Source organism: Oryza glaberrima, chromosome 10 (genome assembly GCF_000147395.1).
Source record: "Oryza glaberrima chromosome 10, OglaRS2, whole genome shotgun sequence".
Taxonomy (NCBI): domain Eukaryota; kingdom Viridiplantae; phylum Streptophyta; class Magnoliopsida; order Poales; family Poaceae; genus Oryza; species Oryza glaberrima.
The window spans coordinates 16,160,812-16,188,106 of record NC_068335.1 but is presented as its reverse complement, the minus strand read 5'-3'; the positions used below and the strand labels follow the sequence as shown (position 1 = coordinate 16,188,106).

Below are 27,295 nucleotides of genomic sequence, written 5' to 3'. Positions count from 1 at the left end.
TGTCCAGGTTCGTAGCTAGGATTGGGTTTTTTTTTTTTGGGACGAATGGGGTACAGTTTTAGCAATCAATATATATGGTTCACTGTAATCAGGACCTACCCTGCCAGATTGTGATGAAGATGTTTATCTCTCTATATAACTTGGTCACTTCTAGACTGATGTCATTTTCTGTAGTAGTGTAATATTCAAAGCAAATATGGTGGCTCTTTTTAGCTTTATCTAAATAATATAATATAATAGAGTATATATGTAACAACATAGGATATAGCAACATGAGTTTGTGACAGAAGGATTGTATAATTATAGTTAGCGAGGATAGACATATTTATATGTCTGTACATAACTGTGCCAACAAATAATACAATTGTGATTCTCGGGGTTATATAGATTGTTTCTTCAAGTAAACGAGATCTTTGCTACATATTTTCAGCCCAACTTGACACCTAATTACCCACAGAGGTTTGCTAACTCAAAAGGCCAAAGTGGCTCTATTAAGATAATAAGTAACAAGTGTTGCATATGGCCTCGTCAAGCACTATAAATAGTACCCATGCAATCCGTCACCCATCACCCAAAAGTACTCATCTATTCCTTCACTACTCAGAATAATCTTACAATGGCAGGCACTAAGCTTGCAGCTCTTGGGTTGATTGTCCTCTTGAGCATTGGATTAGCTAGTGCTGTAAAGGTAGAAAGATACTCAAATGCCCAAGGTTCGGGCACAGGAAGTGGAGAGGGAACAGGATCTGTGAATGGTGCGGGAGCTGGGTTGGGAAGTGGGACTGGATCTGGTAGCAGTGGTTACAATGGTGCCCATGCAAGTGGTGGAGGAGGAGGTGGAGGCGGTGGTTACAGCCAATATGGTGGGTCAGGGTCTGGTAGTGGATCTGGTTCGGGCTCAGGCTCTAGCCAGACCAGTCAAAATGGGTATTATGGTTATGGTGGATCATCCAGTGCTGGCGGTAGCGGTGCTGGTGCTGGAGCTGGACAAGCTGGTGGTTACTGGCCATCCTACGGTCATGGGTCTGGTAGTGGTACCGGCTCAGGCTCTAGTGAGGCTACTAATACCTGGTATGGACAGTATGCAAATGCAAATGCTGGTGGCAACGGTGGTGGTAACGGTCAGGGTCAATATGGTGGCAGCGGTGCTGGTGTAGGTTCCGGATCTGGGTTCGGTGATGCGAACCCTTAATTTCCTTCACAAAGGAAATTGGAAAATGGAGCCCAACTAGTAGTCATGTTTGATTGTCTGTGAAGTAGAATTTCTTTTAATTTATTAGTACTTGTTTATGCATTATGCAGAATGAAATAAAGGGCTCCATTGTTTTAGTAATTTAGTAGTGTACAACCATGAGAGATTTTGCAATTAAGTATGTGATGTATCAGTTGATAATATTATTATGCTTCATGTCACTCTAACATTTATGGACACAACTCTGCAATGTGCTAGCTACATGCAGCTAGGAAACTACAGTAGGATACAAAAATAGACATATGATTTGTTCACATCACCATCAGTTAAATCTTTCCTCCCATATTTAATCATGAGTAAAAGTTTTACTCATGATGACGTGAACAATTCTCACATGTCTATTTTTAGATTCTCCTAGTTTTCAGGTTTTCACTATATATTTGATTTGTACTATATATTTTTTCTCCTTGCACGACCAGGACGATGATCTAGCATGATCATATCAACCAGTAGGAAAGGATTCGCACAACCAAAGCAACGACTAGACAAATTGGAAGGTGATAATTGTCTGTACGTACCCCAGAAATGCTGAGGAATTCGACAGTCACATCATAGGGCTACACAAATTAAACATGAAGCCCAAAATTATTATCCCGCAGGATTCAAACATTTTTGGGGTGTAGCTCTTATAATATACTATCAAGATTAGGTCAGTTCTGCATAGTATGCCTATTATTAGTTAGATAAAACCATTACCTTCTAATTAAAATCTAATCATTACTATTTAGTATTGATCTAACGACAATCTAAGGCAAGTTTTGAATAGAGGTACACTTGTAACGAAACTTGCATGCACATAATATCACTACCTCATAACACCTCATCTCCAGGGGCAGAGCTAGAGCAAAGCAGAGGGGTACACCGCTATATATGCTAGCTGATATGTTCTATTTCCACTGTCCCAAAAGGTAGACATTTTTAAGGTTAACACGAGTATTAATAAAGCAAGTGAGAATAATCAGAGAAAGTATATGATTGGTTGAAAAGAGAAAGCAGGTGAAGGAGAATGGTCGTGATTGGTTGAGAGGAAAAAATAGGTGGAGAAATAGCATTATTTTGGGACAAGGCACCGTGCTAAAAATAACTATATTTTAGAATGGAGGTAGTATCAAACAACATTACAGAACAGCTTGACGAGGCTAGCCGGTAAGAGCGTACTGTTTCACTGTGATTGCATACTAAGTACCTCCGTATTTTAATAGATAATGTTGTTGAATTGTTGTCACATGTTTGATTATTCATCTTATTTAAAAAAGTTTAAATAATTATAATTTATTTTTTTGAGTTGTTTAACGCTCAAAGTATTTTAAGCATGCTTTATATCTTACATATTTGTATAAATTTTTTGAATAAAACGAATGGTCAAATATGTGTTCAAAAGTTAATGACGTCATCTATTAAAAAAATGAGGGAGTACTAGTTGTGTTGGGCTCCAAGCACGACAATTTATCAAATTATTGACTACTAGCTAGTGTTATACTACTTAACAGCCAAACTAAACTTGCTATGGCCACAAGAACTCTCATCACTAAGTCTCTCTATTGGTTTATTGTCCTTGCTCAGCCTTATTGGCTGCTTGGAGTACACAAAGTTAGATCGACGGGGGTGCCTACATAGTAGAGATGGATACTTACAGCTTAAATTTTTTTTTCACCCGGGTGCCTAGGAGTCCCCATGGCTCTATGTAGATCTGCCCCTGCTCATCTCCATGCTAAATCAGTAAGAACCATCACTGTCAGTTTTGAAACTGGCACAGATGGCTGTGGGATGGTCGTGGAGGGCATTATCGGTGCCGGTTCTCGATAAGAACCTGCACGGCTGTGTTCTTTTGGAGGGGTTAAGAACCCCTCACCTCCGCAAGGAAAACAGAACGATAGATTAACACGTAATTAATTAAGTATTAGCTATAAAAAAACTTGAAAAATGGATTAATATGATTTTCTAAAGCAACTTTCCTATATAAACTTTTCACAAAACGCATAACGTTTAGCAGTTTGAAAAGCTTGCACGTGAAAAACGAGGGAGATGGATTGAGAACCGATGGAAAAGAACACAGCCTTAATGTCATAGGACATACGTTAAGAAAGTGTAGGATCGTAAAGGGCCTTTCCCACCCCAAAAGCTAGCCTTTGAGGTGAGAGGCTTCCCCACTTATATCTTAGGTCCTTTGCCCTTCCACAACTAATGTGGGACTATTCAACAGAAAGTAGGAAGGTGTCACCTCGCAGATTCAGAGAAGCAGTATGGCAAACTATTGGGTGCCTATGGTTCTTGATTTCTCATATAGATGCATATTGAACGTTCTGTTTGTGCTAATCAACTGATAAAGTACTTGTCAACATAGATAAGTTTGTCGATCGATCTAGCTTGCTTTGGCATGCAATTTTCGAGATTTAACAAGGATGGTGTGCCTAGTGCTAGAACGTGGTTTACAGTACTGTTTGTTGCTTAAAGTTTAGAATGCAGTTTATGTATCAAGTAATAATCCACATATTGAAGGCACTGTACAAAGAAATTTTGATTGGACGTGATACATCCTACTATCACGAATCTATGTCTAGATTCATAGTATTAGGACGTGTTACATCCGGTCAAAATCCTTTATCGAATATGACACATTTTAGTGCTACGAATCTAGGTCTAGATTTGTATTATTAGGACGTGTCACATTCGATCAAAATCTCTTATATTTTGGAAAAGAGAGAGTAGACTATTAATTAAGCACTATTAAAACGATTAAGCACTATTAAAACGATTATGTGCGAAAGGGCCTGTAGCCTAGTGGTTACAATTTATGGGCCTAGTCTTCGAAGATGCTCATAAGGGTAGGGTTTACGTGCGTGTGTTTATAAGGGTGAGTGCGCGTGCGTTGTACTGTGTAATTTAAAAAAAAAAACGATTGTGTCAGCGCATCTCGCTCACTCATCCCAATCTCCGCATGCAGATCATGCAACCATATGAATTCATCGGCTGTCTGTCCTTTTCTTGTATTCTGTGTGTGGTAGACTGGTCGGGTTGTCAGTTTACTACGTACTGTACAAAACGGCGTTTGAATGTGTCAAAGTCAGCTGCGATGGGATCGAGTCGAGAGCCTCGAAGTCTGATCCTCTGTAATGTCAATCCTTCTAGCTGTAATTATATTCATTAGTAGCAGAATAGATGGTCGTGCTGATTTGCGAAAGTCATTGAAATTAAAGAGTTTACCAGGCTGTAGTACTGTAATTAGTCAATCAATTAAACTCTAAACAAAGTTATGGCTAAAATAATACTCCCTTCATCCCTAAATATTTAACGTCGTTGACTTTTTTTTAAACATGTTTGACTGTTCGTCTTATTAAAAAAATAATTATTAATTTTTTTCTATCATTTGATTCATTGTTAGTATACTTTTATGTATATATATAGTTTACATATTTCACAAAGTTTTTGAATAAGACGAATGATCAAACATTTTTAGAAAAGTCAACGGTGTCAAACATTTAAGGAATGAGGGAGTACTAGTTTAATTAGAAAGATTGGAACTTTGTTTAGAGCATAGAAGCACTCTGCATCTTGAGTCACCTTTAGTATATTCGTATATTCAGTAATAAGTACTCTCTCTCTCCTTTAAAATATTTTAAAAATATAGGATGCATTTTGTCTCGTTAACACAAGAGAAACCTTATACTACAAATAAAAATGTCTAAGATGGAGCGAGGAATACACGTGGCAAGGTGTCATGGCTATGGATACCACATACCTAATAGTAGTTGACTAAATCTCGGCAGGACCCACCACATACCATGTCCTATACGAAAACTGACTTCAGATATGGAGGGAGTTCCGGATAAGAAAAGACAACCAGAGTTCTACATGGAAACGACAAGGACTACTCGGATTGTATCCATATTGGTTTCCCTAGTTCTACTTGGACAAGGGAACACCTATGGGTATAAATACAAGTCCCCCTAGGAGAATAGGAGGACACCCATGATATGAGACGATCAACACGATCGACACCCACCATGAGACGATCAACACCCACCATAGGGCGATCAACACACTGACCAGGAGACGATCAACACGATCACCACGATCGGGACGACCACCTCATTAACACCCAACACAATCAACATACAAGCCTACGTACGCCAAGATACGTCGCTAGATATCGACTTCAGGGATAGGCATGGCTATTCCCCTACGGTGTCTCCGGATACCATCAGGAGATACGAAAACGCTATCTCTAATCTCGCCGGGCACGGATTCGAGGAAAAAAGCTACCCTGTTGTCGACTACGAGTCAGACCTTCAGACCGACATGTCGACAACAGTTAGATATGCTACCCCACATATTGTACTGGTGTGATTATGGTGAATAAAAGCAACTCCGGCTCCGGCCAACAGGATGTAGGGTTATTACCTAACCACTCAGGGGCCCGAACCTGTATAAAAATCCTCGTCTCCATCCTTTTTACCTCAGTCTCGCATATATCCTAGCACCGACGATCCCCATACTATGCAAATACCAGAATTGCGACATCAAACGTCGACACAAGGATATGTAATTAATCAGGGATATGTATTAGCAAGGATCTCTTGAAGTAAATGAGCTCTTTTTTCTACAGTTCTTAATTTAAGCCTCAACTTGATATTATATCCTACTGGGAGTTGCCAACTAATTAAAAAAGCTAACGTGCATGCTTTCACGAAACTAGTGTTGCATGTGGCCTCAAGCACTATAAATACCCATGCAATTCTTCACTCAACACTCATCTCTTCCTGCACTCATAGCTCATATAGTAAGCTATAACAATGGCGGGCACTAAGCTTGCAGCTCTTGGATTCGTTGTCCTCTTAAGTATTGGACTAGCCAATGCTGCAAGAGTAGAAAGATACTCTAGTTCCCAGGGATCAGGCACAGGAGGTGGTGAGGGAGGAGGATCTGTGAATGGTGGAGGAGCTGGGAAAGGAAGTGGGGCTGGGTCTGGTAGCAGTAACTATTACGGTGCCCATGCAAGTGGTGGAGGTGGCGGTGGAGGTGGTGGTTACAGTCAATACGGTGGATCAGGATCTGGTAGCGGATATGGCACGGGCTCAGGTTCTAGCCAGACCTCTCAAAATGGATATTATGGTTATGGTGGATCATCCAGCGCTGGCGGTGCTGGTGCTGGTGGTGGTGCCGGACAAGCAGGTGGTTATTGGCCATCCTACGGTCATGGGTCTGGTAGCGGTACCGGCTCAGGCTCTAGCGAGGCCAATAACTACTGGAGTGGACCATATGCAAACGCAAATGCCGGTGGCAATGGTGGTGGTAACGGCCAAGGCCAATATGGTGGCCGTGGCGTTGGTGCGGGTTCTGGATCTGGGTACGGTGATGCGAACCCTTAAAGAAATGGAGCCTACCATCTCATGTTATGTCTAGAAGTATAATTCGTTATCATTTGTTTGTACTTGTTTCATACGTTGTTCAACAAGAAATAAAGGGCTTCATTGTTTCTGTAAAATTCAATATATAGTACTGTGTCACTAACGAGGAGATCTATGTATGATTAGAGTACATTGCTATTCTATCAGATGGTTATACACTGAGGATGTCTATTATACCAATACACGCAAAAGTCATTTGTCTTTATGCTAGCTGAAAACACGTAAGAATTAAGAAACATAACATATTTACACAAGACTTTTAGCTACAAACATGCATGCTGTTGCATCCGCAGGAAGAGAGCGTTGCATTGGTTGGTCAGATCACACAAGGATGAAGCATCCGACGCAACAAATGGCCACGCATGCCACCACTTGTCTCAGCCAATTGTGGCCTATGTACAACCCATACGTTTTGTTCTATCTACTCAATTTCCCTTGTGTCCTGCCAGGAGTTTTAATTAATTTCTTGCGTTTTCTGAAGGTACTAAGAGTAACAGAGATATATATGCACATTGGGTGTGTTTAGTTCACGTCAAAATTGGAAGTTTGGTTGAAATTGGAACGATGTAACGGAAAAGTTGAAAGTTTGTAGGAAAGTTTTGATGTGATGAAAAAGTTAGAAGTTTAAAGAAAAAGTTTGGAACTAAACAAGGCCACTGTTATTATACGAAGGTTTATTTTGCATATGGACATATGGAAGATTGTGAACCACTGCTCATCCACTGGCTTTTCGTAACTGCCTTGGCTGCCAGCTTTTGACACATCCACAGTGGGCAAGCAACAATGATGATTGCCGACTCGATCCACAGTTTCAACCGATAGTGATAATTTTTCATGTAAAAAATAAAATAAAATGCACGATTTCAATTTGATCTCACTGATTGGTCGGATTACAGAAAGGATGTACAACAAATTTCCTCTATTTGGTCAGAAACTCAGAATATCACTTGACCAAGAAAAGAGATCAACACGCAAGTAGTTCCACAATAACACAACAACATACAACAATAGTGACTTTCTGAAAAAAAACATATGACAATAGTTCCATCAGAAGATCAACATATGCTACATCCACATCCATGAATAAATTAATATGCTCCGGTCACCTCCGTCGGAGTAGATCTGGCAGACGAGGCTGACAAAGATGTGTCTCCTCTGTCCCCAGTGGCAAGATCGGTGTGGATCTAGCAGCGACGGCATCCCTACTCTCCTCTTCCAAATTTGGTGTCTCCCAGATCACCATCGCAAGATCGGTGCAGATCTGGCAGCGGCGATGCCCCCACTCTGCTCTCCCCTCTCCAGCGTTGCATATTGAGGCCATAGCTTTGCTCTGAATCCCCTTCTCATTTCACCACCCCAGAAGGGTGCCAACCAATGGCGAACAGGTCGATGATCCAGCCATGTCGGTGGTCGATGATGCCACAATGGTGGTCAAGGAGGCTCCCTCCTCCTCCACCATCAAGCTCTAGGGCTGGCGGGCAGCCTAAGCAGAGAAATGTCGGAGGCGATCGAGGAGGCGGCCTTGATATCGATGAATGCATATGGTTGCATGATATGCATGTGTGATAGTAGGCTCTTTTCCCCTCTTAATTTCTCCATTGCGCTCGTTCTCTTCCTTGTCTTGTTAGCTATGTTGCCACTTTCTCTCAATCAGCCACCACCTCTCAGGCAACGTTTGGGGTGGGGGACATGTGTGGACCATGAGGTGGGGCATGGGCTCACCCAACACACGGAGCCACAAGCTGTGGTTTCGCGAGGCGGATATGAAGCATGAGGGGTCTTGCAGAGGCGATGTGTTTTCTCACAAGAGCATGGTACTAATTTGAAAAGGGAACTCAGCTCCTACATGGTGACCTGGGTTACACTCTATGTAGAAGCATTGGACATGGCCTTAGAAGAAGTTCAATGGTATAGACAACTACATGCTCAAAAATTAACACGTCATCTACGAACAATCTAATAGCCAACCTATATCTATATGGTAAATATATACTACACTACTAACACCTGACCTACCTCTCATACACGCACAATGTCTTTGAGCCCGTGCTGTAACTGGTTATAAATATGTAGCACGTTTTTTCTCTATCCATTTTTTTCACCTAAATATAAATCTGATGTGATAATTTTTAAAACCCATTTATATTACTTATTGTACTCTTTTATATGACATAGGCGGGGGACATGGCTGGCGCAGGATGGCAAATTATGGAGGCAATGCATGTGGTTCTCCAATCTTGACTTTTCACATGCAAGGACACACATTATGTAAGTGCTAATCAATTGCTTTGTACTTACTCAGCATGATACAAGCTTCTCTAGCTTGCAATGCCATGCAGTTTCCGGGATTTTGACAAAGGATGGTGTATAGTTTATAGTGGAAAACGTTGTTTACAGGGCATACTTGCACGGTTTTTTGCACACAGTATTGTTCGTTGCTTAATGTTTAGAATTGTATTCAGTAATCCACCCCACGTATTGAAGCATTGGCATGTACTAGGGCGATAGATTAATATTTGAAGCAGTATTAATTACTGATTTTTTTCATCAAACAGCAGATATATATACGGTAAGACATGATGTTGTTTAACGGTATATAGTGATTTATTTTGTCATTCAGACGATCGATCGATCGATCTGCAATTTCCGTTTATTTTACCCAGTGGTACAAATTAATGTACGTTCACCTAATTATTATGTACGCGTATTATATTAGTCGCAAGCCTTCTTTCCCTACACATATACACGTATCTAGAAATACTTACTTACAATTAGGCATTTTAATTATCACATAAATAATACTCACTCCATCATAAAATATAAGGCACAACTACACTTTTCACATATTTCATAATAATACAAAAGACACATGAATACAAACAATTAACTAGCATCTCCTCTCCACTAAATAATTATTTTTAAAACCCTTTAAGATCTTTAATTCTATTGTGTGCATACACTGTATTTACTAGGGTGATCCAAATAAAGTGATGATAATAATAGTTTTTATTTAACTTTGTGTTAAGGATAGTTGTAACTTATATTTTGAAACGATGGACCATATTACAGAGATTAAATTCGGTTAAAGCTTTATAGAAAAACAAAATATTTCATATATTTTAAAACAGGAACATTACTAAAATGATTATGCCAGCGCGTCTGGCTCATTCCAATCTCCGCATGCATGCAGATCATGCAGCCAACCATGCATCCATCGGCTGTGTGTTCTTAATTATTTCTTTTTATTCTGTGCGTGGTCGAGTTTGTCACTGACAAGAGCGTTTGAATGTGTCAAAGTCAGCTACGATGGGATCGAGAGCTTCGAAGTCGTCGTCTTCAGTGTAATTATATTCATCAGTAGTAGTAGATCGATATGCTAGTGCTGCTTTGCGATAGTTAGAGCAACTAAGAGTTAATTACTACTCCCTTTACCACTTTACCTTAAAATATGACTTAACTAGTGTTCTACGATGTATATATATACGCACACAGATAATTAACTAGCATATCTCCTTTTCTTCTAAATTCATTTTTTGTTAAATCCTCTACTCTTAACATCTCTTACATTCGGTGATTACAGGAATACACACACGCACACGTCACTACTTCACATGCAACACCGCACTCACACATACTCGAATACGCCTCTAACACACGCTAAAAGAGATGGAGACCAACGACATATTTTTGATCTCACTAAATTTCTAGTGAAAGCCCACTTGTGTGTATAATGTTTGTAGGTATCAGGATTAAAAATCCTGGTGGGTGGAGTCATGCATCTATGACTCCACCATCCGCCGATGCTTCCCGCTTAACATCGCTTACATTGGTGCATGCATTGTATGTATTTGTTGAGGTGATTCAAACAAAAAGGTAATAATAATTCTTTGTTGACATTTATGTTATTGATAGTTGCATCTTTTATTTTATGATATGTCTAGTAACTCTTCTCTCCTAGCTAGACGATCCAGATGTTAATATGCTCATCATTAGGTAAACATAGGGTCTATTTAGTAGAGCTCTAGCTCAAGCCCAGCAAAATAGTTTCAGCTCCACGTAAAATAGGAGTGGAGCTGGCTGGAGCTATCGCTCTCACAAAATGAACTAGAAAGGTAGAGTTAGGTTTATGTTGCTCCACAACTCCACTCTGAATCTAGCTAGCTCTTAGAGTTAAATTTAAGACGTTGAAACCTTATCAAACATGCCATCAATACTGTGAATTTTCACAGGCCAAGAACTGTGAAAGAACAAAATTTTGATCTATCGAGGAGCTAGTAGCGCTCTTGATATAGACACTATTGTTTAGAACTTTGGGACTTATTTAGAGCATAGAAGCTAGTGCTAATTACTTCTGGAAGTACATGAGTTTGTCTCTTTGGTAAACAGTTCTTTAGGCCTCAACTTGATCCCTAATTAATGAAGATGCCAACTAAAAGACTAACGTGGGTGCTGTTAAGACACTATTGTTGCATATGGCCTCAGGCACTATAAATACCCATGCAGTCTTGCACCCAACACTCACCATTTCCTGCACTCATAGCTCATAGAATTAGCTAACAATGGCAAGCACTAAGCTTGCAGCTCTTGGGTTCGTTGTTCTTTTAAGCATTGGATTAGCTAGTGCAGCAAGAGTAGAAAGATATTCTAGTTCCCAAGGTTCTGGCACAGGAGGTGGAGAGGGAGGAGGATATGTGAACGGTGGAGGAGCGGGGAAAGGAACTGGGGCCGGGTCCGGTAGCAGCAACTATTATGGTGCTCATGCTAGTGGCGGAGGAGGAGGCGGAGGTGGTGGTTACAGCCAATACGGTGGATCGGGATCTGGTAGCGGATATGGCACGGGCTCAGGCTCTAGCCAGACCTCTCAAAATGGATATTATGGTTATGGTGGGTCATCCAGTGCTGGCGGCGCTGGTGCTGGTGGCGGTGCCGGACAAGCTGGTGGTTACTGGCCATCTAATGGTCATGGGTCTGGTAGTGGTACGGGTTATGGCTCTAGCTCCGCTAATAATTACTACGGAGGACCATACGCAAATGCTAATGCTGGTGGCAATGGTGGTGGTAACGGTCAAGGCCAATATGGTGGCCGTGGCGTTGGCGCAGGTGTTGGATCGGGATACGGTGACGCCAACCCTTAATTTCCTACGTAAAGGAAATTCTAGAAATGGAGCCCAACACACCTTGTTTGTTGTCATGTCTATGATGTACAATTTGTTCTCATTTATTTGTACTTGTTCAATGTATTATGCAACAAGAAATAAAGGGCTTCATTGATTCTGTAAAATTCTGTAGTGTGTAACTAACCAAGATCGAGATCTAGCTATTATGTTAAGAGTGTAATGCCACTCGGTAATTCGATGGTTATATGGATGGAATCGGTCTAGTCCATGAACGTGGACCATTCAAGTGGGCCAACACAAGCTAGCAATTTCAGAAGGGGATCATAAAATAAACTATCGAACATGTTCAAATTATAGGTTCAAACGAATGCTGATATGGACTTAATTAATTAAGTCGTGCTAAGCACTTGAAAGGTTTCCAAATGTGAAACTAGTTGCAACTCTTTGGGCTATATATGCTAAGGATTTGGTTTACCATGTATATATGCTGACAACTCACTTGTTGGAACCTTCAGATGGTAGCTGTGTCGCTAGGTCAGACTGATGTAATTATTATTATTATCCTGATAATAAGCCACTCACACAACTACACAAATTAAACATGAAGCCCTAAAAGTCTAGCAAAACATGGATTGGAGTATTTCTGTGGTGTGTATAGAAAATATCATGCAAACTCATTTCCTGAGACCTTGTAATCTGCCTAGCAAGTGTATAGTCGGTTGCCACGTAGAAAGGAGATAAAACCTACTCACACTATCGAGATTAGGCTAGTACTTCTATATATAATGCCATTGAGCTGTTGTCTGGTTCTGCAATATACCCACTAGTTTACCATTAATTCCAAAATCTATTCATTATCAGTTACTGCACCATTTGATCAAGCAAGCGCGTAAATATAAATTCCCTCTCTATCTCATTTCCTCATTATTTTTTTGAGCTAGCCGGGCTGCACTGGCTTGGGGCCCCTTGTAGCAAAACAATTATATATAGTAGATAACAAGCAAGCAACTAGCAAAGTTTAGTACCACACACCTTGCTAGTTTGCATAGAGTTAGACTGGTTTAAAAGGCTTGAAGTCCGACGACTAGCTAGTAACACAGGGTTAAAGACCTTTCGGGTTAAGCGATAAAAAAAAGCGCAGTGTCTTTTACAGTGTAGGTGTGGTCCAACAAATAAAAAAGGCGCAGTGTTTTTATCGACGACGTTTTACAATGTAGAGATAGGGTATTTAGAGTATATTATCACACATAGCACAGCTGTTTGGCATGGGGGAGTATCCCCATTGTTCATACCCTTGGAGGACAGAAGCAAGGGCCAGAGCTAGCAGTATGTTAAAAAAATTAATATTCCCTCCGTTCCAAAAATAAAAATATAATCCTAGATTTGAATCTGGACATACATGGTTTGAATCTGGACATAGTGTATGTCCAGATTCAAACTCAGGATTGGGTTTTCTTCGGGATGGAGGGAGTAGAGTCTAGAGCTATGGCTTCATGTGGTTCTTCAATTCCATCCTGACTTTTCACATGCAGGAAAACACATGCATTATGTAAGTGCTAGTCAACTGCTTAGTACTTATCAGCATAACCTATACTCCTACAAGCTTACTCCCTCTGACAAAAAAAAAAAAGATAACCTAGTACTAGAACGTGACATAGTACGAGGTTGGTTTTTTTTGGGACGGAGAGAGTATCTAGCTTGCATCGTCCATGCAGTTTTTGAGATTTGACAAAAGGATGGTGTCTAGTAGTAGAACATTGTTTACATGGCATACTTGGAAGGTTTTTTGCACACACTATTGTTTGTCACTACTAGAAAAAGCATTTTTTCCGACATAGGTGTCTTATTTTCGCAGACGGACATGACCCTTAGAACCAAATGACCGCCTACAAAAATATAAATCGGGGTGAAATTCGATGTCCGCCTGGGAAAATCTATTTCGATGTCCGCTGCGAAAATCTATTTTCGCAGGCGGACCACTTAAGCAGTGCCTGCGCCACTTAATTGATCCGCCTGCGAAAATATACTGGAATATAATTTCTAAGTCCTCACACCTCTCCTCCCCTCCACATCTCTCCACCTTTCCCCTCCCCTCACCGGCCTCTCCCCTCTCCTCACCTCTCCTCCTCTCCCCTCCCCTCACTTCTACTCTCCCCGACGGCGGCTCCCGGCGGCGGAGGGCGGCAGCGGTGAGGAGGCGAGGCGGCGCGGCCGAGGAGGGCGACGGAGGAGGGCGGCGCGGCGCGACCCGTCTCTCCCAGATTTGGAGGGGCGTGGGGGAGCGCGGCGGCGGCGGTGGGCGGTGGCGGCAGAGGGCGACATCGGCGAGGAGGCACGGCTCCCGGCCACGGCGGCGGCTCCCCTCCCCCCTCCCTCCCAGATCTGGCCGGAGGAGGGAGGGGGGAGGCCGGCGGGGGCGGCGACGACATGGAGTGGTGATGGCGTGGGGCGGCGGCGCGGACCGGGCAGCGGCGGCGGCTCCCCTCCCCCCTCCCTCCTAGATTTGGCCGGAGGAGTAAGGGGGGGAGGCCGGCGGCGGCGACGACGGCGTGGAGCGATGGCGGCGGCTCCCGGCGCGGGCTGGCAATTTTTTTTGTTCGTCCCTTCCATTTTCACAGGTGGGCCGTTGCCTCGACTGCGATTTTCGCAGTCGTTGTGGTGCAGGCGGACCTCTCTCCAGCCTGTGAAAATTAGTTTTGGCTGCCTGCGAAAATTAGTTTTCTAGTAGTGTGTTGCTCAAAGTTTAGAGTGCAATTATGTATTCAGTAATCCGGCCCACGTATTGAAGCATTGGTGCTGTACTAGGGCGATAGATTTGAAGCACTACTATTACTGATATTTTTTTTCCTCTCCTCACAATTCACACAGCTAATTAACTGAAAGAGATCGACGATCGACAAGACACATGATGTTATTGTACGGTATATAGTGGTTAATTTATTTTGCCATTCAGATGATCAATCGATCTGCAATTTCCATTTATTTTACCCAGTGATCCCAATGTACATTCACCCTAATTATTATGTACGCATATAATCATCGGAAGCCTTCTTCGTACACATATGTTCATGTATCGAGAAGTACTTACTCCCTAGTTAGGCGTTTTATGACATATATGATATGCAACAGATCAATAGTTGGTCAAAGCCTTATGGAGAAACAAAATACTACCTCCGTTTTTTAATAGATGACGCCATTGACTTTTTTCCACATGTTTGACCATTCGTCTTATTCAAAAATTTTATGTAAATGTATAAGATATAAATCACACTTAAAGTACTATGATTGATAAAACAACTCATAACAAAATAAATTATAATTACATAAATTTTTTGAATAAGACGAATGGTCAAACATGTCAGAAAAAGTCAACGGCGTCATCTATTAAAAAACGAAGGGAGTATGTCTTACTCTATCCGTCCTAAAATATATATACGATGTCGTTGACCTTTTACATAACATTTGACCATTTATTTTATTCAAAATAATTATATAAATATAATTTATTTTAGGAAAAAAATCTGAATTAAGCACTGAACTATATATTGAGCTACTACGAATTACCTCCATAAACTACAAAACTAGACATTTTACACCCCAAATTCTTCAGACCGGGCAAATAACCCCATAACTCAGTCCGGAGCGATTTTAATCTACGTGCCACATACGTGGCAATTCAATCAGCCTAAAGAATATTAAAATTTAGTGGGCCCTATGTGTTAGCATCTTCTTCCTCCTTGTTCCTCCTTCCCCAATATCTCTCTCCCCGATCTGATTTCTCTCTCCTTCTCCCTCACTTCGCTCTGCCCGGTGGCCAGTGGTGCTTCTAGCGGAGGACGCAACAACCTCCACCACACCGTCCCCATCCCCAACCTCCACCACGCCCTCCATGTCCCCAACCAACACCGTGCCATCTCCAACCTCCGCTACGCCGCGTTGCTCCACCTAGCCCGCTTCTAAGCTAAAGATGTACGCTAGTGATGGGGCCACTGGTGAGAACGGATCGCGGGAACACGTGACCGCCATCGATGCCGACATTACGATGCAAGGCTGTCGTGGTGGTCGTATCCATGGTTTTGCTCCTCCTCGTATCATGTCTCACCTGCACGGAGGGAAGGATGCACTACCACAGGAGGCACCGGAGAGCGCCGCACCGCAAGCACCACCACAGGGCGATGATGAGTGGCGACAACCACGTCGCTACCTGTCGCGTTGCCTCCCGACTTCGATGGTGGGGAATAATCGGTCGAGCTGATGGGTTTGCCTTCGGGCGTCGAGGATGCACCGCCCCAATGGTCTTTGTGAGAGAAGCCTTGTCCAGCGATTCATCCTCCATTGAAAGCGCCCGAGACGTCGCTAATCCCGGCTAGGCCACTGTCACCTTCGCCGTCGTCGGTCATGATGCCATCGCATTCTCATGCTAATACGAGGAGAGAGAGAGAGAGAGAGTGAGTGCAGGAGAGGGATTGGGTTGAGGGAGAGATGACAATTGGCCCCATTGATTTTTTTTATTATTTCATTGCTGACTCGATTGCCACATTGACGTTATGTGTAAAAGCTCGGGTCAGGGTTATTTGTCCGGTATGAATAGTTGAGAGTGTAAAATATCTAGTTTCGAGTTTAGAGGTAATTTGATCTACCACGATTGTTTATGGGTAAATCGGACTTTTCTTTATTTTATCATGACTTGTTTTATTAGCAAAGAAACTACAATCTTAACTTAGGCTGCGTTCGTTGTGATAAGTTATGGGGGATTAGGTGAGAAAAGGACATCGTATTCCGTGTGCACGCTTCCCAAACTACTAAACGGTATATTTTTTGCAAAAAATTTTCTATAGAAAAGTTGCTTTAAAAAATCATATTAATCCATTTTTGAAATTTAAAATAGTTAATACTCAATTAATCATGCGCTAATGGCTCATCTCGTTTTGCGTATGTTCTCAATCTTCTCAATCCCCCTCTCCTCAAACTCTCCCTTATACTTCTATGTATTTATACTAAATTTTTGAATAAAACGAATTTTCAAACTGTTATGTAAAAGTTCAATGATATCATACATTTTTTTGTTAGAGGAAGTAGTATATATTTTTTAAAACAAAGGGAACATTACTAAAATGATTATGTCAGCGCCTCTCGCTCATCCCAATCTCCGCATCCAGATCGCAGCCAACCATTCTTTCTTGTATTCTGTGCGTGGTCGACTGGTCGATCAGCTGTCAGTAAGTCAGTTTGTCACTCAGTACAAGTTTGTTTGAATGTGTCAAAGTCAATTTCCATGTGAGAGCCTCGAAGTAGTCGTCTCTGTGATGTCAATTCTTCTAGCTGTAACTATATTATACTTCATTCATCATTAGTACTGCTAGTGCTACTTTGCAATAGTCAGAAGTGCAACTAAGAGTTAATTACTCCATACTCATCTTAAAATAAGACAACTATGTTTCATAATATAATATGCGTACATATACATGTAAATAATTAACATATCTCTTTTTTTCTAAATTTGTTTCTAAATCTTCCGCATTTAATATCTCTTATATATATATAGATATTACATGGAAACACACAAACACCACTACACACGATACCACACCATACACCCACGAAACCAGCGGAATATCCACGACCTAGCCCACTTACCTGTGGGTAATATTCATGGCCTCAGGGTTTAAAATCTAGTAGGTGGAGTCGAGCACCCACCAGTCTACAATATCCAACTACCGGTGCTTCTCGCTTAACATCTCTTGTATTGTTGCATGCATTGTACATATTTATTGAGGTGATCCAAACAAAACATAAATAATAATTTTTTCTTGATATCTATATCAATATCAATGGTAGTTACGTCTTATATTTTAAGATAGAGTATGCAACTCTTCTCTCCTGGACTATCCAGACCTTAATATGATTATGATTAGTTAAACTCAGTGTTGTGAATTCTCACTGGCCAAGAACAGTGAAAGAACAAAATTTTGAGCTATCAGGGAGCGAGTAGCGCTCTTGATTTAAAGACAATACAACATTGGTTTAGAACTTAATTTGAACTTTGGGACTTTGTTTAGATCATATACTTTCAGTTCCATTTTGTATCAACTCATTGTTTGATGGTAGATTAGCACATAATAAGTAATACACATGCTTGCAACTATTTAGATATACATATATGTAATAAATCTAGGCTGTTTATTTTATCGGTCAAACAATACTACTTAGGATATACTGTGCCATGTAAACTCTAAACACAAGAGAAAAATTAGAATGTGAGTTCGTTCATTAAATTATTTCTGTGAAGTACATGAGCTTTGTGTCATTGCTACAGTTCTTTAGGCCTCAACTTGATCCCTAGCTAATTAATGAAGATGCCAACTAAAAGACTAACGTGGATGCTGTTAAGAAACTAGTATTGCGTATGGCCTCAAGCACTATAAATACCCCTGCAGTCCTTCACCCAACACTCATCATTTCCTGCACTCATAGCTCATAGAGTTAGCTAACAATGGCATGCACTAAGCTTGCAGCTCTTGGGTTCGTTGTTCTTTTAAGCATTGGACTAGCCAGTGCTGCAAGAGTAGAAAGATATTCTAGTTCCCAAGGTTCCGGCACAGGAAGTGGACAGGGAGGAGGATATGTGAATGGTGGGGGAGCGGGGGAAGGAATTGGGGCCGGGTCTGGTAGCAGTAACCGTTATGGTGCTCATGCAAGTGGCGGAGGCGGAGGTGGTGGTGGCGGTTACAGCCAATACGGTGGATCGGGATCTGGTAGCGGATATGGCACGGGCTCAGGCTCTAGCCAGACCTCTCAAAATAGATATTATAGTTATGGCGGGTCATCCAGTGCTGGCGGTGCTGGTGCTGGTGGCGGCGCTGGACAAGCTGGTGGTTACTGGCCATCCAATGGTCAGGGGTCTGGTAGTGGTACGGGTTCTGGCTCTAGCTACGCTGATAATAATTACTATGGAGGACCATACGCAAATGCTAATGCTGGTGGCAATGGTGGTGGTAACGGTCAAGGCCAATATGGTGGCCGTGGCGTTGGCGCAGGTGTTGGATCGGGATACGGTGACGCCAACCCTTAATTTCCTTCGTAAAGGAAATTCTAGAAATGAGCCCAACACACCTTTGTTTGTTGTCATGTCTACGATGTACAATTTGTTCTCATTTATTTGTACTTGTTCAATGTATTATGCAACAATAAATAAAGGGCTTCATTGATTCAGCAAAATTCAGTAGCGCGTAACTAACCAATATCGAGATCTCGCTACTATGTTAAGAGTGTCATGTCACTCAGTAATTCTATGGTGATATGGATGAAATCGGTCTAGCCCATGAACGTGGACTATTTAAGTGGGCTAGAATAAGCTTAACTCGTTCAAATAAAATATGGGCCAGATCTAATTCACATCCCTTAACCGTAAAACCGGGTAATATCGACTGCTCTAAGTATTAAAACCTTGCAAAATGACTCCCTCATCTGTTTTAAGGGTGGTTTTTTTTTTGCTGACATGGCATATTGATTTATTTCACACGTGATGCTTTGGCATCTACACCTATGTGGCAATCATATCAGAAACAAAAACCAAATAAGTAGCTATAGGACCTACATGTAAGGGACATGCGAAAATAAAATAGAATCTGTGTATGTCAGCTTCCACTCTCCAGTTTTCTCTTTGACCCTCGATTTTTTTTACTAAATCAACAAGGCGGGGGGGGGGGGGGGGGGGGGGAGGGGGGGCTTCCTCACCTGAATTTGTCATTTCATTGAAAGGAAGAGTGTAAGGTTTGTTACATCGAGTTTAGAGTTTCTAGGGGAAGAGAAGATTTCTTTCCAAATAGAAATTACATGGCGATCTTTAGTCTTGATGTTTTCAGCCCACATAGCAGCCTCACACACATAGTGTTGTAGACATGAAGCAATCAAGGGGACTTGTCCTCTGAAGACAACATCAAGTCTATGATTCCACATTGTCCAGAAGCAAAGGAGGTAGAAAACCTGAAAATGTAGAATAGGCTTCAGCTGATGAAACAAGTTCACATGTGAGCCTCTTTGGATCCCTCCATGGTTCTTGCATTATCAATTCTGCTCCCGCGCGATTGATTGCTCCATGACCACCCCCGATTGATTGCATTGCGAGTACTTGCAATGGAGCTAGCGTTAATTTAGCAGGTTTTGCAGCTAGCCCTGTTGCGCATTACAATGGAATCAAGTTTTAGTCTTTTCTGGTATGAAAGAAAACCCAATCCTGTTATGTCAACGGAAGCCCTTAATTAAATGTTGCCCCAAATCATATCTCTATTGTATAATTTGAGTATCGCTTGTTCGCCTGCATATATATAATGCCAGAGTTATATAGTTCTGGCAGCTATATTACCAGCTCGTATGCAATTTAATGTTGCCTTTCGTTTGCCGCGTGCGAGAGGTCGGCATTGGTGAGGCGTAGGTGGTCGCCACCGGCATGGAAGAAGAACGGCGACATCGGCAAGAAAGAGGCTACGGAGCAGAGGAGAGAGAGAGAGAAGGGGGGGGGGATGGGGAAGAAGGGGAGATACTGGCATGTGGGTCATGTGGGTCCTATGTGGTTTTTACTCCCTCCGTCCAAGATTATAAGGGTTATTCCCTATGTAGCACTAATTAGAGAATAAAAGTGGATCAATGGACATATAGAAGTACACATTGGAACATTCAACGAACTGCAAAATGTACTATTTAGAGAATAAAGTGTTGCTTTGGCAGGTTGGGAATGAACTTAGAAAATCTGACATGAGTTTTTGTCAGAGCATATTTTCCACCACATCTGCATTGTTTGCGCCACTTACAGACTCACAATTTGAAACTCAAATTTTAAACATGCTGCCCAAAATTAAACAGCACTACTACGAATAACCATGAGCTTGTCAGATGAGTTGATCGCTGCTGTACCTAGCTCATTGGGATAAGCAAAATCCCCTATAATTAGGGACAACACAAAGGGCCGTTATCCCTTATAATATTGGACAGAGGGAGTATTTCCTTTTGAAATATAATACTTCGCAAGTCTCAATGACATATGGGTCCCATTGTTGCTTCTATTTTTTGTTTTTGTTTTTAGTGCCACATAACTGCTATGTCAGATGAAGATCAGGTCAACCATGCCATCTCGGCGTTATGTCAATGTAAACCACTCTTAAACAATTGAGGAAGTTGTTTTACACGGTTTTGATACTTAGAGGAATTGCTATATCTTTTTGCGGTTGATGGATACGAATTAGATTCAACCTATATTCGAGGGAGTTACATTGGACTTTTTCCATCCCACTTAACCAAGTCCGCAGTTGATGGTCAAGTCTCACATGGATGAAAATTACCCAAGGCTATTTAGCTAAGCCCAACGTGAGCTCCAATCGACATATACCCGCCAGCACGATTGTGTCTTAATGTCACTAGTTTTCTTCAATATATGGGCCTGTTCACTTTGATGCCATTTTCAACCTTACCAAATTTTGGTAAAGTTGCCAAAAAAAGTGGCTACATTTAGTTTGCTACCAAATTTTGGTAACTATATAAGAAATTCTACTAAAATTTTGGCAAATTTGCCAAAATTTTGGTAACTATGCCAAAATTTTGGCAAAAATTTGGTAAGTTTTTTTTTCATCAAAGTGAACATGCCCTATATCTCTCGGAGGGATTAAGAGAGATGTACATAATGGCAGTGTTACGAACAAGGTATAGCTTCAAACAACGTAAATTATGAGAAACTATCGATAGTTCATCTCATAATCTCTGCCAGAAATCAGAAATGCTTAAATTTTAGGAGGGATTATGAGATAAACTATCGAACATGTCCAAATTATAGCTTCAAACCGATGCTCATATGGACTTAAGCAAGTTTTGCTAAGTGCTCGAGAGGTTTCTAGATGTGAACTAAACTAATTGCAACTCTTTGAGCTATGCTAAGGATTTAATTTACCGCATGAGGGCAACTCGTTTGTTAGAACCTGCAGATCGATGGTAATTGTCAAACTGATGTAGTTAAGTCCATCTTGATAAGCCATTGCATAGAACTACGCAAATTAAACATGAAGCCCCAAAATTAAAGCCTAGCTAGCACAAAGGATGAAGCTAGCATTTCCTGGGGTGTATTAGAAAAGTTTCATGCAAACTCATTAATTTTCTGAGCCACCTTGTAATCTGCCTAGCAAGTGTTTAGCTCGGTTGCCATGTAGATATTAGGAGAAAACGTACTTACACTATGGAGATTAGGCTAAGCACTTCAGTAATGCCATCGAGCTTAATCACATGAATTGATTATATATAACAGCAAACAAGCTTAATCACATACCGTAGAAAATGGTATAAACTGATGTACGTATGATCAAGTTGTTTTCCTCTTAATTCACCAATGTATCATGTTATTAATCTCAATTCTCAAGACGATCGATCTAGGGCATGTTAATTTTGAATGGATATATACAGATGTAATGAAGCACATCGAACGGACATGTTAGAGGTAATGGGCAGAGCTGGCCATATAGCAAACTACTGGAGCTAAATAGATCCTGTGGTTCTTAGTTGGATCTTGACTTCTCACATGCAGACACACATTATGTATGTGCTAATCGATCAACTGCTTACTTCTACCTTCGTTTCACAGCGTAAGTCATTCTAGCATTTTCCACATTCGTATTGATGTTAATGAATCTATATATATATATATATATATATATATATATATATATATATATATATATATATAGATTCATTAACATCAATACGAATGTGGAAAATGCTAGAATGACTTACATTATGAAATAGAGGAAGTACTTACCAGCATAATAGTACAAGATTATCTTGCATTGTGGAAGTTTCGAGATTTGAAAGAAGCATGGTGTCTACTACTAGTACTATTAATATACTCCTCCATCTCAAAATATATCACGCTAGTACCAGTTGAGACATACTACTCTGTCAAAAAAAAAAAGAAGGCAAACTCTAGCTACGAATTTGGACACGTATATGTCCAAATTCGTATGTAGGATTAGACTTTCGTTTCGAACAGAGAGGTATATATCATAAGACTTATAGTACGTACTAGGATATATATGTTTCATCCGGTACTATGTTGATATTTGTAGTACTGTACTGTAACACAGGGCATACTTGGATGTTTTGCTGACATTTCTGATTGTTCAGAATGCATACAGTTTCAGTAATCATTAATACTGGGTTGATAGAGATTTGAAGCAATATTACTGATTTTTCACAGCTAATTAGGACTGATCTACTGGCTATAGTGATATTGTTGCAAAGTACTACAGCGATTTCTTTAGTTTGCTTCCAGACCATCGATCTGCAATTTCCGTTTCTTTTACCTAGTGGTACCAATGTACATTCTATACAAATATCTATATATATCGCAATCCATGAACATTATTAGTAAAACGATTATGTCAGCGCGTCTCGCTCGTCCCAATATAATCTCCTCGGGCAGATCATGCAGCAGCAGCCATATGCATATTCATCGGCTGTGTGTTGTTTCTTGTATCCTGTGCGTGGTCGGGTTAATTTGTTAGTCTGTCACTTACAAACTGCGTTTGAATGTTTCAAAGTCAGAGCTGCAAAAGCGATGGGATCGAGAGCCTCGAAGTCGTCGTCTCTTAACAATATTCATCTGTAATAGTAGCAGATGCTTGTGCTGCTTTGCGCAAGCCACACTGACACACTAAGAGTTAATTAAACTCTTCACTCTCGTAGGCGATCTCGATCTTAACATGCTCATGACTAGCTTAACTCAGTTATACTACTCTCTCTCTCTCAAAAAAAAAAAAGTAAACTCTAGCTACGAATCTGGACACATGCATGTTCAGGTTTATAGGTAGGATTGTATTTTTTTTGGGAGGGAGGGGTAGGTGTTTGAATTCTCACCCGGAGCCGTGAAAGAACAAAATTTTGAGATATACTGGGAGCTCTCTTGATTCAAACATATAACTATATATTTTGGTATATATAACATTGGTTGAGAACTTAATTTAATTTGGGAGTTTGTTTACTGCACATATAGAAGCTAGAACTATATATTTTGAGTTCCATTTTCTATCAACTCATTTTTTTGTGATAGATTAGCGCATAGTAAATAATATAATACAAATGCTTGCAATTATTTAGATATGTAATTTAGTTAGGATATATATATTTCATATAAACTCTACACAAGAGGATAATTTAGAATATCAGTCCGTTGGTTAAATTATTTCTGGTAGTAAATGAGCTTTGTCCTTGCTACCGTTCTTAATTTAAGCCTCAACTTGATCCATAACTAAGATGTCAATTACGAAAAAACTAACGTGGATGGTGTTAAAAAGCTAGTTGTACATATGGCCTCAAGCACTATAAATACCCATGTACTCCTTCACCCAAAAATCATCTCCTCCTGCCCTCATAGTTCATAGAGTTTGCTAGCAATGGCAGGCACCAAGCTTGCAGCTCTTGGGTTTGTTGTCCTCTTGAGCATTGGACTAGCCAGTGCTGCAAGAGTAGAAAGATACTCCAGTTCCCAAGGTTCAGGTACAGGAGGTGGAGAGGGAGGAGGATATGTGAACGGAGGGGGAGCTGGGAAAGGAGTCGGGGCTGGGTCTGGTAGCAGTAACTCTTATGGTGCTCATGCAAGTGGTGGAGGTGGCGGCGGAGGTGGTGGTTACAGCCAATACGGTGGATCAGGATCTGGTAGCGGATACGGCACGGGCTCAGGCTCAAGCCAAACTTCACAAAATGGATACTATGGTTATGGTGGGTCATCCAGTGCTAGCGGTGCTGGTGTTGGTGGTGGTGCCGGACAAGCCGGTGGTTACTGGCCATCCAATGGTCATGGGTCCGGCAGTGGTACGGGCTATGGCTCTAGCACTGCTAATAACTACTACTATGGACCATATGCAAATGCAAATGCTGGTGGCAATGGTGGCGGTAATGGTCAAGGCCAATATGGTGGCAGTGGCGGTGGTGGAGGAGTTGGAGTTGGATCTGGTGACGCCAGCCCTTAATTTCCTTCGTAAAGGAAATTTTAAAAATGGAGCCCACTATGTTTCGTACCATGTCTATGAAGTAGAATTTGTTCTCATTTATTTGTACTTGTTTCATGTGTTGTGCAACAAGAAATAAAGGGCTTCATTGATTCAGTAAAATTTGGTAGCATGCGACTTACCATGACATTTATGCAAATATGTTGAGATGTTCATGTCGTTCGATTGGATAGTTATATGATGATGAGGATGAAAGGGAAGTTATTCGGGAACATTCATCACTCATCATATGTAAAAAATGGACTTTTTATAGTCGGACGGCTTAAGAGATCCGCCTGCAAAAATTGATCTTCACAGGTGGCCGGCCATCGGACTCCTCCCTACACAACTATATACTCCCTCCATTCTAAAATATTTGACGCCGTTGATTTTTTAAAAAATGTTTGACCGTTCATCTTATTCAAAAAATTTAAGTAATTATAAATTCTTTTCCTATCATTTGATTTATTGTTAAATATATTTTATGTATACATATAGTTTTACACATTTCACAAAAGTTTTTGAATAAGACGAATGGTCAAACATGTTTAAAAAAGTCAACGGCGTCAAACATTTAGGGAAGGAGGGAGTACTTCCTCTGTTTCATATTATAATACTTTCTAGCATTGCCTACATTCGTATATATATGTAATATATATATATATGTCTAGATTTATTAACATATATATGAATGTGGGCAATGCTAGAAAGTTTTATAATATAAAACGGAAGAAGTAAACAATAACTATGTATGCGGGCAATCACGACCAAAATTAAATACAGTCTATCTATGAAAACTATGGCCTTCCGCTGAAAAATCGTTTGTCTAACTGTGGTTAATCCAACCCACAAGAGAATTATGGGCAACTCGGAGGAAAATAACTTTGCATCTATTAGAGAGTACAATTAATCCCCTCATTCTCCTTCAACCCCTCTCTCACGGAAATCTATTATTATATACTAAAAGTCTATTAAACTTCCTACAAACGCTCTCAATGCAAGCTGCCACGTGGTTTCCTCAAAACGCTCTCTTAAGTCGCCACGTGGCACAACAAAAGAGTTGAGAATCCCCTAGGGCCCGCACGTGCAGTGCATGTGTTATTTTCATAATGTGAACTAACGAAGATTAGTTCCATATATAATTGTGTATGGGAGGTAAGAGATTCGAAATTAATGTCAAAGCAAAATCTAATCACATATGCAAGAATCTTGTGCAGCGCATGGATTTGTCATGAATAAACGAAGATTTGTTCCATAATTGTGTACACAAGGCAATATTTCAAATCTATCTCAAAGCAAGCTTGCTTAGTTTCATGAGGCAAGACTACATATATATACACCGGCTTGCATACATATATGTACACCTCACCAGCAACACCTTTCAATCCATTTGCAACACACAATTTTGGTGGCTCCATCCTCCCGTCCTCTACAATAAGAGGTCTGCGGCAATTTGGACGAGTCATCCTTGCAATAAGAGGTCTGCGGCACCAGCCCAATAGCTAACGCCCGATCCATTAATTAAGGGAAATACTTTCTCCTTTTGTCCTAAAATATAAGAATCTAGGATTGAATATGATGTTTCATAGTACAACGCATCTGGATAGACTCCCTGTCATGATACATTATAATAGGAAACATCTCATTCAATCGTAGGTTATTATATTTGAGACGGAGGAAGTAGATAGGACATAGCCACTGGAAAGGAATTCTAGGTTATTATATTTGAGACGGAGGGAGTAGATAGGACGTAGCCACCGGAAAGGAAGGGAGATAGAGAGAGCAGGGCGGGCAGGTCGACCTAGGAGATAACTATTTTTTTTCATGTACCTATTTTTTTCAACCATAAATTCATAAATTTTTTCACCGAGAGACAAAGTCATAAAAAATCATAATAACAACAAAAAAAAAGATATTTTAAATAAGATGCCCGCGCAGTTCTTCCTAGTTAATCGAACAATGCCTCAAGTAGGCTAACACAAGCTAACCCAGTAGTATAAATGGTCTTTGCGTGTTTGCAGTCAGCCAGAGCTTCCATCGGTATACTCCGATTGACTTGTATAGTTATGTCTGAGTAATTGTATGTGGACTACCTTAATTTCTAAACTTATTCAAATATTTACGTGTTCTATGGTTGTAGTTACAACATTCAGCTGAAAACTCGTTGTTCACCTGTATGGCTCTAATTTGTGGGAATTACGTGTTGCTGGGTTAGAGCATCACCAACATAATGTGTATAATCCAACCACAAAATTATTTACTGGGTTTTCTAAATTGAAAATAGGAAGTGGAAAAACTCCTCTCTCCAAGAGAAAACTTAAATTTAATTCCAAAAAAGTAAAAGTGTATTCTTCTATTAAACTACCAGCCAAAATATTTTTTTCCATCGACCCCACGTAAAAAAAGATTGCTCCTCCACTTGCATGATCTCCCCTCCCTACGCACAAAGAGAAAAACCTCGCAGGAAAGAGAGATTGGGGTCGGCAGGTGCGG

At 40.7% G+C, this 27,295-nt stretch overlaps 5 protein-coding genes across 5 annotated transcripts; all 5 read left to right on the top strand.

Annotated features, from left to right (window-relative positions):
- The first annotated feature begins 581 nt into the window (after positions 1-581).
- LOC127753150 (putative glycine-rich cell wall structural protein 1) lies at positions 582-1,398 on the top strand. Its single transcript, XM_052278618.1, has one exon. The coding sequence runs from the start codon at positions 617-619 to the stop codon at positions 1,190-1,192; it is 576 nt and encodes a 191-aa protein (XP_052134578.1). The 5' UTR covers positions 582-616; the 3' UTR covers positions 1,193-1,398.
- A 4,625-nt stretch (positions 1,399-6,023) lies between these two features.
- LOC127752847 (putative glycine-rich cell wall structural protein 1) lies at positions 6,024-6,761 on the top strand. Its single transcript, XM_052278281.1, has one exon. It carries the CDS (start codon positions 6,046-6,048, stop codon positions 6,619-6,621), a length of 576 nt encoding a protein of 191 aa, XP_052134241.1. The 5' UTR covers positions 6,024-6,045; the 3' UTR covers positions 6,622-6,761.
- A 4,425-nt stretch (positions 6,762-11,186) lies between these two features.
- On the top strand, positions 11,187-11,941 carry LOC127752846 (putative glycine-rich cell wall structural protein 1). Its single transcript, XM_052278280.1, has one exon. The coding sequence runs from the start codon at positions 11,220-11,222 to the stop codon at positions 11,793-11,795; it is 576 nt and encodes a 191-aa protein (XP_052134240.1). The 5' UTR covers positions 11,187-11,219; the 3' UTR covers positions 11,796-11,941.
- A 6,309-nt stretch (positions 11,942-18,250) lies between these two features.
- Positions 18,251-18,992, top strand: LOC127753176 (glycine-rich cell wall structural protein 2-like). Its single transcript, XM_052278642.1, has one exon. The coding sequence runs from the start codon at positions 18,271-18,273 to the stop codon at positions 18,847-18,849; it is 579 nt and encodes a 192-aa protein (XP_052134602.1). The 5' UTR covers positions 18,251-18,270; the 3' UTR covers positions 18,850-18,992.
- A 5,190-nt stretch (positions 18,993-24,182) lies between these two features.
- On the top strand, positions 24,183-24,925 carry LOC127752845 (putative glycine-rich cell wall structural protein 1). The gene has a single exon (XM_052278279.1). The coding sequence runs from the start codon at positions 24,209-24,211 to the stop codon at positions 24,782-24,784; it is 576 nt and encodes a 191-aa protein (XP_052134239.1). The 5' UTR covers positions 24,183-24,208; the 3' UTR covers positions 24,785-24,925.
- The last annotated feature ends 2,370 nt before the right edge of the window (positions 24,926-27,295 follow it).